Raw genomic sequence first — 12,676 nt, 5'->3', positions numbered from 1 at the left:
TGGTGAAACCCCATTGCTTCTGAAAATATAAAAATTAGCTGGGTGTGGTGGTGCATGCCTGTAATCTCAGCAACTTGGGAGGCTGAGGCAGGAGAATAGCTTGAACCAGGAAATCGAAGGTTGCAGTGACTGAGATGCCACTGTACTCCAACCTGGCAGCAGAGCGAGACTCTGTTTCAAAAAACAAAAGAATTCTGGATGTTACATTTAGAATATCGTACATATTCTATAAAGCCACTATTACAGTCAGAAGGAGAAAAGGACAAGGTGAATTTTAACAAAAGAAAGACTAGCAAAAATGTCTAGAAATTACACAGAATATTATGTGGTAGATCTGTCATCTAGTGATTGAGTTAGAAACACAAAGGCTTAACAAGGCTTGAGAGAGAATGTGTAGGTGGAGATACTCAAAGCTCATTAACGTATTTTGCCTGGAGGAGAGCATGTAAGTACCAATGAGATATTTAACATTCTTGCTCTGATTAATCACCATGTAAAAGATTATTTACTCAGATATGTGAATGTGATCTAAGGCAGCCCAGCCATGGCAAAAAGCCAAGAAACAGAAGCCAAGAACAGGAAAAACTGACCATGAAAGTTAGTAAAACAAGATACATCATACTTGGACACTGTTTGTTTAAATATTTCACTGCACATATGCATTTCAAGGTCTCTAAGTAGATATTCAAGTTAAACAATGCACATGATATTAAGCAGATTATTACACTTCATACTTAAAGGGGAAAAGCTACTTAAGTATTGACCACTGTTCAAACATATCATTTGTGACTCAGTCCTGTACTACTTCCACAATGTTACACTGGTTCCATTAATAACTTCCTCATACAAGTTAAAAAGTAGTTGTCTTCTATAAATAAGTTAACATAGAATTAAATAAATTAATACAGCAAAGTCACAAATAACCAGGAAAACACCAACAACTTACGCAAAAACTGGTCTAACAGCATTATTCATATTCCCAAAAGTTGCTCGTCCCAGCAGTTCTCTGAAACAGTTTTCAGCCAGCACAGCAGGATTCTCTTCTTTGTCAGTTGCAGAAGGAGAAGAAGGAGGCCCTATGCGACTAAAAAAGAAAGCAAAATAAAGAAAAACGAACATAAGAATTTTAATATTAGTTCTAATAAACCGAATATACTTTACTTTTTAGAAATTTTAAAATGGCATTTGCTTTTTATCATCCAGTAAATATAAAGCTTAATTATAATTTCATGAATTTAACACCACCAAAATGAATCATACCCTCTTTCAAACAGAAGAAATAAACTTGGCCGTGCAACTTGTTTCTAACTCTTTTATATAAGTAAAATACTCAGCAGCTTGCTATTCATTTTCATTCAACTTTCTGTATTTATAGCAAAATCTTAGTAAGAACACAGTGCCCAGAGACCATCTTTAGGTATCCTTAATTTAACTGTAAATGGGCAAAAACAGAATAAAGTGAAAAACTATGACCTAGCCTATAAATAAAAAATAGAATTTTAAAGCTAATTAGAATATCTGTATATGTAGCTGTCTTCAGCAGACAATATTCTGTTCACATCTTGAAACATTATTTTAGGCTAATGAATTTATGAATAATAATTTAAAAAATATGTATGTGGCACTGGGATTATATTATGAAAAAATATAATGTCTTAAGAAATGACAATCAATGAGCTCTGTTTCCTATATTTTACTTAGGCTAACCCTGGACCTCAAGAGCCATAGTTATGGGAAATGGGTTCCCATCTAGCTAGTGATCCTTGAAATAGTAAACATTTTAGATAAGGAAACTTTCATCTCAGCTACAGTGCCAAGAATAGGAAAAATACAGATAATGATAAAATATATCAAGTTTCACACTTTAGGAAAGGTTCCCAAAGCTGGAGACAATCACATCCAAGGAATTAAGCATGAAGCCTTTCTGTAATTCGTGTAAATTAACATGAATGTGCAAGTGCTACCATAGAGTTATCAATTACATCTCATTTCTAGACTACTTTTATATTGCTATTACACATATAATCACAAAAATTATACATAAAATTTAAATCTAGGACTGTAGAATTGAATCACTTTTAAATTTGATTCAAATTTTCCTCTTCAAACTGCAAGAATCAGGAAAGTAAGGATAATAAGCCATTGGAGAATACTGCTTCTGAAATCTTCATTAATTTATATTAAATATATTAAATATTATTTATATATAATAAATATTTTATTATTCATTAATTTATTATTATTAACTTGTTATCTCTGTGTATGGCAACAGAAATGTGGGGGATAAGCATGCTTCTAGTATTTGAAAAAGTGGAATAAAGTACAGAATTCCAAGGGCAAGTGAATGTGATGGAGGAAAAAGAAAAAAATGAGCATATATCCCAAAACAATATTCAATTCCAAAATATCTTAGGACAAATCAAATATGAACAGTGTCTAACCGTTTTGTTGAAAAAATAAAATACAGTGTGGGTAGCTATTATTATTATCATTATTATTTTGGTTAGTTCTAACTCCCTGTGCAAAAGTATACTAGATCTTTTATATTAACAGAAGCAGAGCTATAATTTCTGTTTCTTACATTTGCAAATTTAAGTAGTATTCATTAAAACAGCAATTTGGATATTCAATAATAAGAGGCAAATAAACTGTAAATTTATTCTAAAAGAAAAAGAAGGCTTAGGTGTATGAATAATAATCTGTAGTCTACTAACCCTAATGTGATCACTATGGACTAAAATTTTTTCAGAAAGGTACGTATTTTTAAATTCACTTAACTTTATGAGACTACTGTTTACAGAGTATTAAAGACAAAACGTTCTTATCCTAGGCAAGCACACATACATATATATAAAAGTAACAGTTTCAACACTGACATCTTTTTAAATACCTGTCAACTTCTTCTATCTTTTGCATGTTAAACAGGAGGGATGGAACAATCTTATCCATATGCTGAGGTTCCCAAATGGTGGCCCGAAGTTCATCGTTAACTGTTTTGCGAACCACACCTTGAATACCCCTAATTCCAGCAATTCGTATCCTATTAAAAAAAATAAAAGAGGAAGAAAATGAGTCATAAAAAAAGTAATTTAAACAAGTCTGTTTGCCTAGCTAAGAAAATGAATATCAAGTAAATACTGTTATATTAACAATAAAATATCTTAAAATAACACACAAGTCTAAGAAAGTAAAACCTCAAAAATTTAAGAGACACAGAGATATGCTCCAAAAAGGCTTACTTTAAATATTACGTTTTTAAAATCAGCATTTTAAAAGTTAAAGGGACTTTAAAATACAAAACTACCTATTTTTCAATTTTAAATAATCAACAGCATAGATTTTCTTAAAATGATAACAATACTCCATTTCTTACCTAGAAGTCTTAAGAGCTGAGTAAAAACAGGATTTCACTGTTCTGAACACCCTTCATGCTTCATCAGACTTCTTTCACTGTTCTTCCCTAACAGCCCTTCAACTCCCTTAGTCTACCTAGATAGTAGACTAAGCTGGTTCTTTTAAAAGGTATTACAAACAAGAACTATTGAAATGGAGCACAGATAATCTCAGCCATATATATACATATATACATTATCATGTAATAATCTGATAATGTGACTTAAAATGTATCAATATAGTAGTGAGAGAATGCTGCCTTATCCTCCCATCCCAGATCATAGCACCAAACTTCCTCAAGCTCTTCCTCACTCTTCTTTAAAAAAGCAATAGAAAATAAAAATATGTAGGTTCAAGAAAGAGAAGAAAAGTGACCAGAAAACAGTTTCTAAAAACTGCAAAAGAACAAAGTCTCAAGCAGTTAACTTGGTGGCTCAATGAGTCTCAAAACAGTCAAATATGATTGTTATTTACTTCCTTTCTTTCTACTATCTGAAATACTCACCAATTAGAGGTTTATTCAGTTTACCTAGCATTGTCTTCCAAAAACTGTAAATAGGTTTAAAGAATAGAAGATATGGGGAGGGAGGTGACATTGCTTTACATACCCATGGCAAAATAATGCAAGCATCCAGGAGTAGCAGATGGAGAATGGAAGGTGGCAATAATATGATACTGAACAGGTGAGAAAAATGAATTGGAAGACATAAAGGTAAATTTTGCCTATTTCAAAGCTGTATCTATACATGCTGCTCTTTAAAACATAAATGAGTCTTGAGAGACTCTCGTGCAGCTATCACAGTGGGCAAGCCTAACATTCTTTTTTTTAATTTTAATTTTTATTTTTTTTGAGATGGAGTTTCGCTCTTCTTACCCAGGCTGGAGTGCAATGGCGCGATCTCGGCTCACCGCAACCTCCGCCTCCTGGGTTCAGGCAATTCTCCTGCCTCAGCCTCCTGCTAACATTCTTACAAAAGGTTCCTGCTTTACATACCTGCTGCTACACCTTGGGTGATGAGAAGGCCAAGCACAAGGTGGCACGAAGCACATGAACAAACAAGATGAAACCTGTATCATGCCTTGTGAGTCAGCAGCCTAAATGGAGCAGCAGCAGATAGTGGTGTCCTTGTTTAAGGTTAAAGGGCAGTGTTGATGGTAACTATCAACAGCTACTATAGCTACACAGCTCCATCCAATCCAGATCTAACATCTAGCCTAATCTGCACATTCTAGCCACGACTCCCTCAAAAGGAATTTTACATTTTCCCCATCAGTGAAATAGAACAACTGTCACATCTACAGCATAGAAATGTTGAACAGTTTAAACGAGTTAACTCATGTAAAGTGGTTAACAATAACTGGCACACAGTAAGCACTCAGTGTTAGCAGTTCCTGTTTGTTGCTAACCATGATGAGGATGATGATGAGGAGGACGATGTTGACGATGATGATGGTGGTGGTGGTAATTTCTACCATAGCTGAAGTTTCGTCAGAAAATTAGAGTTAGAGATTAAAACTGTGATGTATGACTCTACAAGCAAGAACCAGTTCTTCTTTCACTTTAAGAAAGTCCAAATGTTTATCAGCCCCATCTCCTACTGTCCATGTCCCCTGGAGTTCTATTTGATAAGAATTTGGTAAAAACTAAAGGGATTGATGATGTATCTAAGTTAGAACATAAAAGAGAATATAAATACACTTAAAGAAAATCAAAAGAGCTTATATTTAAGGTAAACCAAAAATAATCAAACTAAGTATTTTATATTAAATAGCATTTTAGTTTACTCATTTGTTGTACAGGAATTCAAATGAAATGTTGGCATTATGGACCTTCAAATATGATATAATATTGGAAAGACCTAGAATTAGCAAAATGTACTATAAGTCCTTTCATTTGTATATAGAACATTTCAACATTTCTATTTGAAAGCAGTAATAAAAAACAGGTAAAAATATATTCAAAAGACAAGATTTTTCACTAGGGGATGATAAATACTTAGAAAAACATACTACATTTTTCTATATTTTGAAAGAAAGCAAAAATGTTAAAATTTTGAAAAAATTGCCATTTTCTTTAGCTAATCTTTATATCTTTTTGCCCCATTAAAAACTTATTATCAGCCTTTGAAGAGAGAGAACAGTCTCATAAAAATTTTTAAAATGTCCTTTAGAGAAAGAAAAGAGAATTTTCCTGGTGATGGAGACAAACAGAACATTAATCACTGTAAAGTAATTACAGTATTTTTTTTCTTTTTTACCTCTGAGAGGCTTTATATTTCATAATAAAGGAATAACAGCAGGACTTTAAATGGCCGATACTCTACTGAGCAAAAATTATACTAACAGCATCACAGACAAAAACAAATCTTATACCTAAAATTAACTATTAAGTCACCTTTAAGCTTTCTTTCTCCAAGTTAAAATGACATTTATACTTGTTTTTATTTCATGTAAACCAGCACTGTAGCTTGCATACTTCAACTAAAAGCTAGTTATATTTCTGTACATTTCTTTATTTATTTTAAAAGAAAAGTAAAAATTATAAAGCATGCTGTATCTTGATTATCAACTGCCCACAGTAACTCTAAATTCTGATTGATTTCTCGTTTTTTTTAGGTGTAAGATAATAATGCTCAAATTACTTTCTATATTTACCAAAGTCATTTTGACTTTAATTCTTAACTTTAAAGTTTCTCATTTCTGTATTTCTCATTCTATCAACCTATAGACTGAGTTTATGAAGTATTTGATTCCAGATTTTTAGTAGGATACATCTAGAAGAAATGTTTAAAAATGTCCAAGACAGTTGTCATGACAACCTCAGATAAACAATGATTCAGTAGTACATATTCATTCAATTTATCTACTTTTCACACACAAAAAAAATTATCTAATTTTTCACTCAACTAAGTGACAGCCTACTATGTACCAGGCATGATTCAAAGTATTACCAATACAGCAAGTAGTCCTCAAAACCAAGTCCACACCCTCCTGGAATTTATATTCCATAGAGGAGCGAGAAACAGACAAAAATATATACGATAAGAAGATAAAGATAACTGGGGGTGGAATGGGAGGGCTGACATTTAATAAAGGGTGGCTGGGGAGGGCTTTGTGATAAGGTGAGATTTGAGCAGAAATATGAACAAAGTGAGGTAACAAGCCATGTGGGCACCTAGGGAATTGTTCTGTGCAGAAAGACCAATGTGTCCAAAGGGCCTGAAGAGAAGTGTGACTAAAGTGTTCAAGAAATGGCAAGGAGATCCACGTGGCTGGACTAGAGTGAAAGCAGGAAGAAATGATAGAAGTACAGGATATGACACAATAAGCGGAGCATGAACGGACATTCTAGGCTATAGTAAAGACGGACATTCTAGGCTACGATAAAGACTGTATTTTAGTGAGCTGGAAAACCATTCTCCTTTTGCTATTTCAGTCAGTAATTATAACTTCTAACAGCAATGGGAAGCCATATTTCAGCCATATTCTGGTTTCCTCTGGTAATCATTATGTAACATATAAACACAGTATTCATCTCTAAATTACTTACTATAGATGTGGATTATAAAGTAAAATAATACATACTCCGTTCGTATTTCTGGATCACTATGACAGGAATGACACATGGCACTGAATCGAGACACAAAAAAGTCATAACGTCTGTGATAGGATGGTGTGTCTTCTTCAATATTTGCAAATTTGACAAACTAAAAAACAAAAACAATATAAACAATATATATCATCTTCTTGAAAGTGTAGACCAAATACATTTACTTTCATACATTGTTATATTAAAAAGCAACATGAAAATTAGAAACAAACAAAATATCAAATATGACATTTATACAAAAGCTTTCATTTCATGAGATAGGGTCTTGCTCTGTCACCCAGGCTGGAGTGCAGTGGTGCAACCATAGCTTACTAAGCCTCGAATTCCTGGGCTCAAGTGATCCTCACACCTCAGCCTCCTAAGTAGCCGGGACTACAGGCATGCACCACCAAACCTAGCTAATTTTTTGATTTAATTTTATTTTTGTAACAATAGGAGACTCGCTGTGTTGCCCAGGCTGCTCTTGAACTCCTGGCTTCAAATGATCCTCCTGCCTTGGCCTCCCAAAGCACTCAGATTACAGGCATGAACCAAGGCACCTAACCCAAAAGAAACATTTTAATAATAAACTTTTAGAAATCAAGAGGAGGAAAACAGAAGAAATGTAATCTGTGCTTTCCCTAAGTCTTAATCCAGAGTAATGACAGTATATTTATCATTGTACAAAGAACACAAGCTTTGAAGTAAGTAAGGCCTAAGACTGAATCCCCGTTATATACAGCATTACTTCACTGTGTCTTTGGACAAGTTATTTAGCTGCAATTCCTAATCTATAAAATGAAAGTAATATTTCTAAGCTTGAAGGGTTTTTGTGAGAATCATGACATAATATATGTAAAATATCTAGCAAATACTGTATTATGTCTTTAAAAAGACATGAACCAATGTTGCATAGTATTAACATTTATTACCATTATGTATTATTTTCATAACAAAGTTATATGTTATCATTTATTGATATTAATCAACATTTTTCTTTCTTGAATCAGTGGGTATACAGCTATATTATGCTCCATACTTTTCTGTATTTGAAACAGTTGACAATAAAAAAGAGGTAAAAATAAAAAATACCTAGCACAATTTCTGAAACAAAGGAAAACCAAAATACATTGCCTCTAATACTGTCATATTGAGTTGACATTAGCATGAAGAGGAAAATGTCAACAAATTAAACCATAGGAAGACCATTTATAAATCTTAAATCAGTAGTGGTCATGTTTGACAACATGGGGCACTCAGCACCACTAAGAAAATTAGACCACAAGGAAATACGAGATAATTAATATTGGTCAAGATAATATAGATAATATGGCATTTCATTTAATAAAGTTCACTCAAATTAAGGTAGATAACCGGGGAATTTGGTCTTTTGCCCAAATAACTTATTAAAGCAATCTAAAGGCATTGCTGGCTGCAAGTAAAGAAACTTTTGGAATGCATACTAAAATTCTCCCTCTAGCTATAAAGCTATTTCCCCTAAACTTTCCTCACCTAATGTAAACAAAACAGGAGAAGCCTCAGTAGCTACCTTGCCTGAAACTAAGCTTGTCACATCATCTAAATGCATTTGGAAATACCCAATATTTTCCTGCTGAAATAAGTGATAAAAATAATATTAAGAGTTTGAATGAGGGTTTTATTTAACACTCTTGCTACCAGTAATAACTAACAGTGCCATGCACTGTTCCAAGAGCTTCATATATATCAACTCATGTCACAGAACAATCCTGTGAGACTGGTATTCTCATTATCCTCTTCTCACAGATGAAAAACTGAGGCAAGGAGAGAATAAATAACTTGCTCAAGATATATAGCTAGAAAGCAGTACAGGCGTAATTCAAACTGGGGCGGTTGGACTCTGGAATCTATACTGTCAGCACCTCGGCTTCCTCTTCCTATACCAGAAAATAATTATCCATAAACAATAGCAGGTAATATATGATTATTTTATTTTTTGATTAAAAATCTGAATGGAAACATACAGTATTCATGTAGGTTGAATGCCTTAAAGCTTCTCAGAGAAGAAGTTGGAACTGAAAGACTGAAGGTGATACAATGAAACTAGACAAGGGAAGAAATAATATCACCGTATTTTCTTTTTTAATTAGGTATGCTTTCCCCAACCTTATTTTAATGAACTATGGTTCAAGATAGAAGAAAATGAATGTGGTGAGCAGAAATAGTTCAGAAGCAGTCTAAGAAAGAATAAAGATACAAACCCTTAACGTTAATGGTAAATTTATTTTTAAAAGGGTGCCAAGACCACTCAAGGGGAAAGATTAGGCTTTTCAATGAATAGTATGGCACAGTTAAATATACACATGCAAAATGTGGATAAAGCTGAATGTTGAATTCACATCACATACAAAAGCTAACTCAAAATGGCTTATTAAATACAAACCTAAACTGTAAAACTCTTAGAATAAACTATTAGAGTATACCTTTGTGATCTTAGATTAGGCAATAGTTTCTTAGATATGAAACTAAAATCACACCCATCCACCACCCCCCACCCCCCACACACATATACACCCCCACACACCAACAATAAAAGGAAAAAAAAGCAAGTGGACTTCATCAAAATCAACACTTTAGTGACTCAAAGCATACCAGGAAGAAAGTGAAAAGACAAAACCATAGAATTGGAGAAGATATCTGCAAATCATATATCTGATAAAGGATTCTTATCAAGAATATGTAAAGAACTTTTACAACTCAACAATAAAAAGACAATTGAAAAACAGGGGAAAGGATTTGAACAGACACTTCTCCAAAGAAAATATACACAACAGTCAGTGAGCACATGCAAAGTTTTACCATTAGTCATTAGGGAAATGAAAATCAAAACCACAATGAGATACCACTTCAGACCCTCTAGGATGGTTAAAATAAAAAAAGAAAGTACTGATGTGGATGTGGAGAAACAACACTCATGTTGGTGGTGGGAATGTAAAATGATGCAACCACTTTGGAAAACAGTTAAACACAGTAATGTGTTACACTACTAAGTATATACACTATTAAGTGTATATATTTAGTGGTGTATATACTACACTACTAAGTATATACCCAAGAGAATGAAAAACATACATCCACACAAAAACCTATACACAAATCTTCATAGCAGCATTATTCACACTAGCCATAAAAATGGAAACAACCTTAATTAACAAAAGGGCATGAAACTCAAAGGAAGTGTAGGACACAAAGTTAATGTTGCAATAAATGAATGACCAAGAGAAAATAAAAATGACAGGTGTGCATTCATTTACAGGCAAATATTCTATTACGATCAGTTAATACCACAGATTTCACAAGAAACAACAGAAAAAGTGAGAGACAAATAATTCTAATTATCTTAATTTGTGTTGACTGTTGAATTCAGGAAATTTGCCTTTACCAGGTAAAGACATTCTAAGAATCAATTAATTCTAGATATTCTAGTTAAACAAAATTAGTAACATTACAGTTTTACTCACAGAATTTGTTCCAAGAACTTGAAGTTTTGGTTCCCCTGATTCCAGCAGCTTTGCCACCATATGAAGAAAGCTTTCTACAAATGGCTTAATGCTTTGAGAATGGCAAGCCATGAGAAGTTGGTCCAGTGCCTCCATAGCAATCAAAACGTACCTACATGTAGGAGAAAGAAAACGTCAAAGCATTTCTACCTCTCTTAATTCTCCTAAGTGCTTTCCATTGGAAGAATTGACGTAAGTCTATTAAAATACACCAAAGAAAGAAACGCAAATTTAGTAACTTCTAAGTAATGTCTTAATTCTCACATAGCACTAATGATCTTGTAGGTTATAAAATAATCCCTATGTTGAAGTATACAGAAAATATACTCTGTATTCCTCCATTTTCTCCTTAACTATCTGAGCTTCTTTAACATTAACTTTGTGTATTTTTCTTTGTAAATACGGACATTTTATATTTTCCAGACTTTTAACCATATTTACTTGTATCTAACCCAAAATAATTAGTCATGTGACAATTTCCAATATAATCTACTTATATGTGTAAATATGAGTAGATAAAACACTATCAGCAACAGAATATTATTTTCAAAGTCTCATAAATATTACTATACAATTCATCAGATTTTACATTTTGTAGTTAAAATTCAGACAGATACCAGAGGCTAGGAAGGGCATATAAGTGGGGCTGGGTAGGGGCTGGTAGGGTAGGGTATGGAGGGATGAAGAGAGGTTGGTTAGTGAATACAAACTTACAAAATTAGATAATAGAAATAAGTTCTAATGTTCAACAGCACAGTAGAGTGACTAAAGTTAGCAACAATGTACTACATATCTCAAAGTAGCTAGAAAAGGACTTGAAATGTTCCCAACACAAGAAATGACAAATAACTTGGGGTGATGGATAGCCCAACTTGATATTTACACATTCCGTACATGTAACAAATCCTCACATTTTTAAGGGCAAATCTAAAAAAAAATTAAAATTCTGTCTTTAGATAACTTTCATTCAACAATCAACCATAAAGCTATCTGTGCCATAACTTACTAAGATGTTCTAAGTAATAACAATGCAGAAGTACAGAAAACTAATATATCACTTGGAGAACACTCTAATAAACTTGGATCATAAAATGACAGAATAAGAAAGTATTTATAATCCAAATTGCTAAGTTATTATTGTTCGAGCACAGAGAATATAGTAGGATGGTAGACTTCTACTTATCAGTAGGAGTACAGCTAGTAACAGTTTCAAGTTAGCATGCTGGGATTTTCTGAGTCTTGATATCTAAGTCTAACATGGTTCTCTCTTACTACTCCTCTGAGAGGTAAAACTAAAGTTGTGTGAAAAAAAATCATCTGCTTTACAGGATCTTTGTTTGTTTTCAATTTAGAGACTGATTTTTAAGTTACAGTATTGCACTGAAAGACTAAGCAAGTCAATTTCTACTATTTCCCATTAGAAAAGTCTCAAAAATCAATAGAAGCAAGCTAAAGGTAACTCAGTTAACTAAGGTTAGTCTATTCACAAAATCTGACCACAAGGAAAGTAATAAAAGCCACAACATCTATAGGAGTATTATGCATTTCTTTGTATATTACAATGCTTTATCTGCTATATATTATCTTTGTCTCTGTAAATGGCAAAATAATCTATAGAATGATTTAGTGTAGAAAGAATTTTCCAAAGACACTATTTTAGCAGCCATTAGTTTCCTTACCCAGAACGATGTCTGACAACATCCCTGCTCAACCTTTCTGCCAGGTAAGAACCAATTCGATCCAGTTTCTCTGGAGCAGATACTGCATAAAATGTTAATTTCTCCATATCAGCTTTCACAAGGCCATCCTAAAAAATAATAAGAATAACAAGATAAGTAGATTATCTATATTTTCATGCTTATATTTTTAAGTGTTGCCTGCTTTACATTTTCCCTTTTTGGATTGGGGATTAAACCATATTTATGTAGAACCCTTCTGTATATAACCTCCTTAGTGCTAATATTCACCATGATGGATACATAGAACTTTTAAAAAAAGTTGTTCAGAATGCCCCTTTTATGCAAAGCACAAAAATAAATTAGACTCTAACATCTTCTTTTATAGAGACATAGCTCAATTATCTGCAGATGTATGAAATGGGATATAAATGTAAAAAGATTTCAAACAAAATTTGTTTCAGTTTAAAAACTTGAAT

The 12,676-nt window shown here is 33.0% G+C and overlaps 1 protein-coding gene across 6 annotated transcripts in view; it reads right to left on the bottom strand.

Annotated features, from left to right (window-relative positions):
• Window positions 1–12,676, bottom strand: part of EFR3A (EFR3 homolog A) — a 98,440-nt gene that overhangs the window by 45,894 nt on the left and 39,870 nt on the right. For all 6 annotated transcript variants that reach the window (XM_021666882.2, XM_012462030.3, XM_012462032.3 and 3 more), the window contains exons 3-7: window positions 12,201–12,328; window positions 10,483–10,633; window positions 6,979–7,100; window positions 2,891–3,040; window positions 947–1,084 (exon numbers count right to left, since the gene is read on the bottom strand). In XM_021666882.2, the coding sequence (XP_021522557.2) occupies window positions 947–1,084; window positions 2,891–3,040; window positions 6,979–7,100; window positions 10,483–10,633; window positions 12,201–12,307 (668 nt within the window). In that variant the 5' untranslated portion in view covers window positions 12,308–12,328. The remainder of the gene's footprint in view (window positions 1–946; window positions 1,085–2,890; window positions 3,041–6,978; window positions 7,101–10,482; window positions 10,634–12,200; window positions 12,329–12,676) is intronic.

The sequence above is a fragment of the Aotus nancymaae genome, unplaced genomic scaffold (assembly GCF_030222135.1).
Source record: "Aotus nancymaae isolate 86718 unplaced genomic scaffold, 86718_ANA_hifiasm-v0.15.2.pri h1tg000036l, whole genome shotgun sequence".
Lineage (NCBI taxonomy): Eukaryota > Metazoa > Chordata > Mammalia > Primates > Aotidae > Aotus > Aotus nancymaae.
The sequence above is the reverse complement of the archived record's forward strand: the minus strand, read 5'-3'. Positions and strand labels throughout refer to the sequence as shown.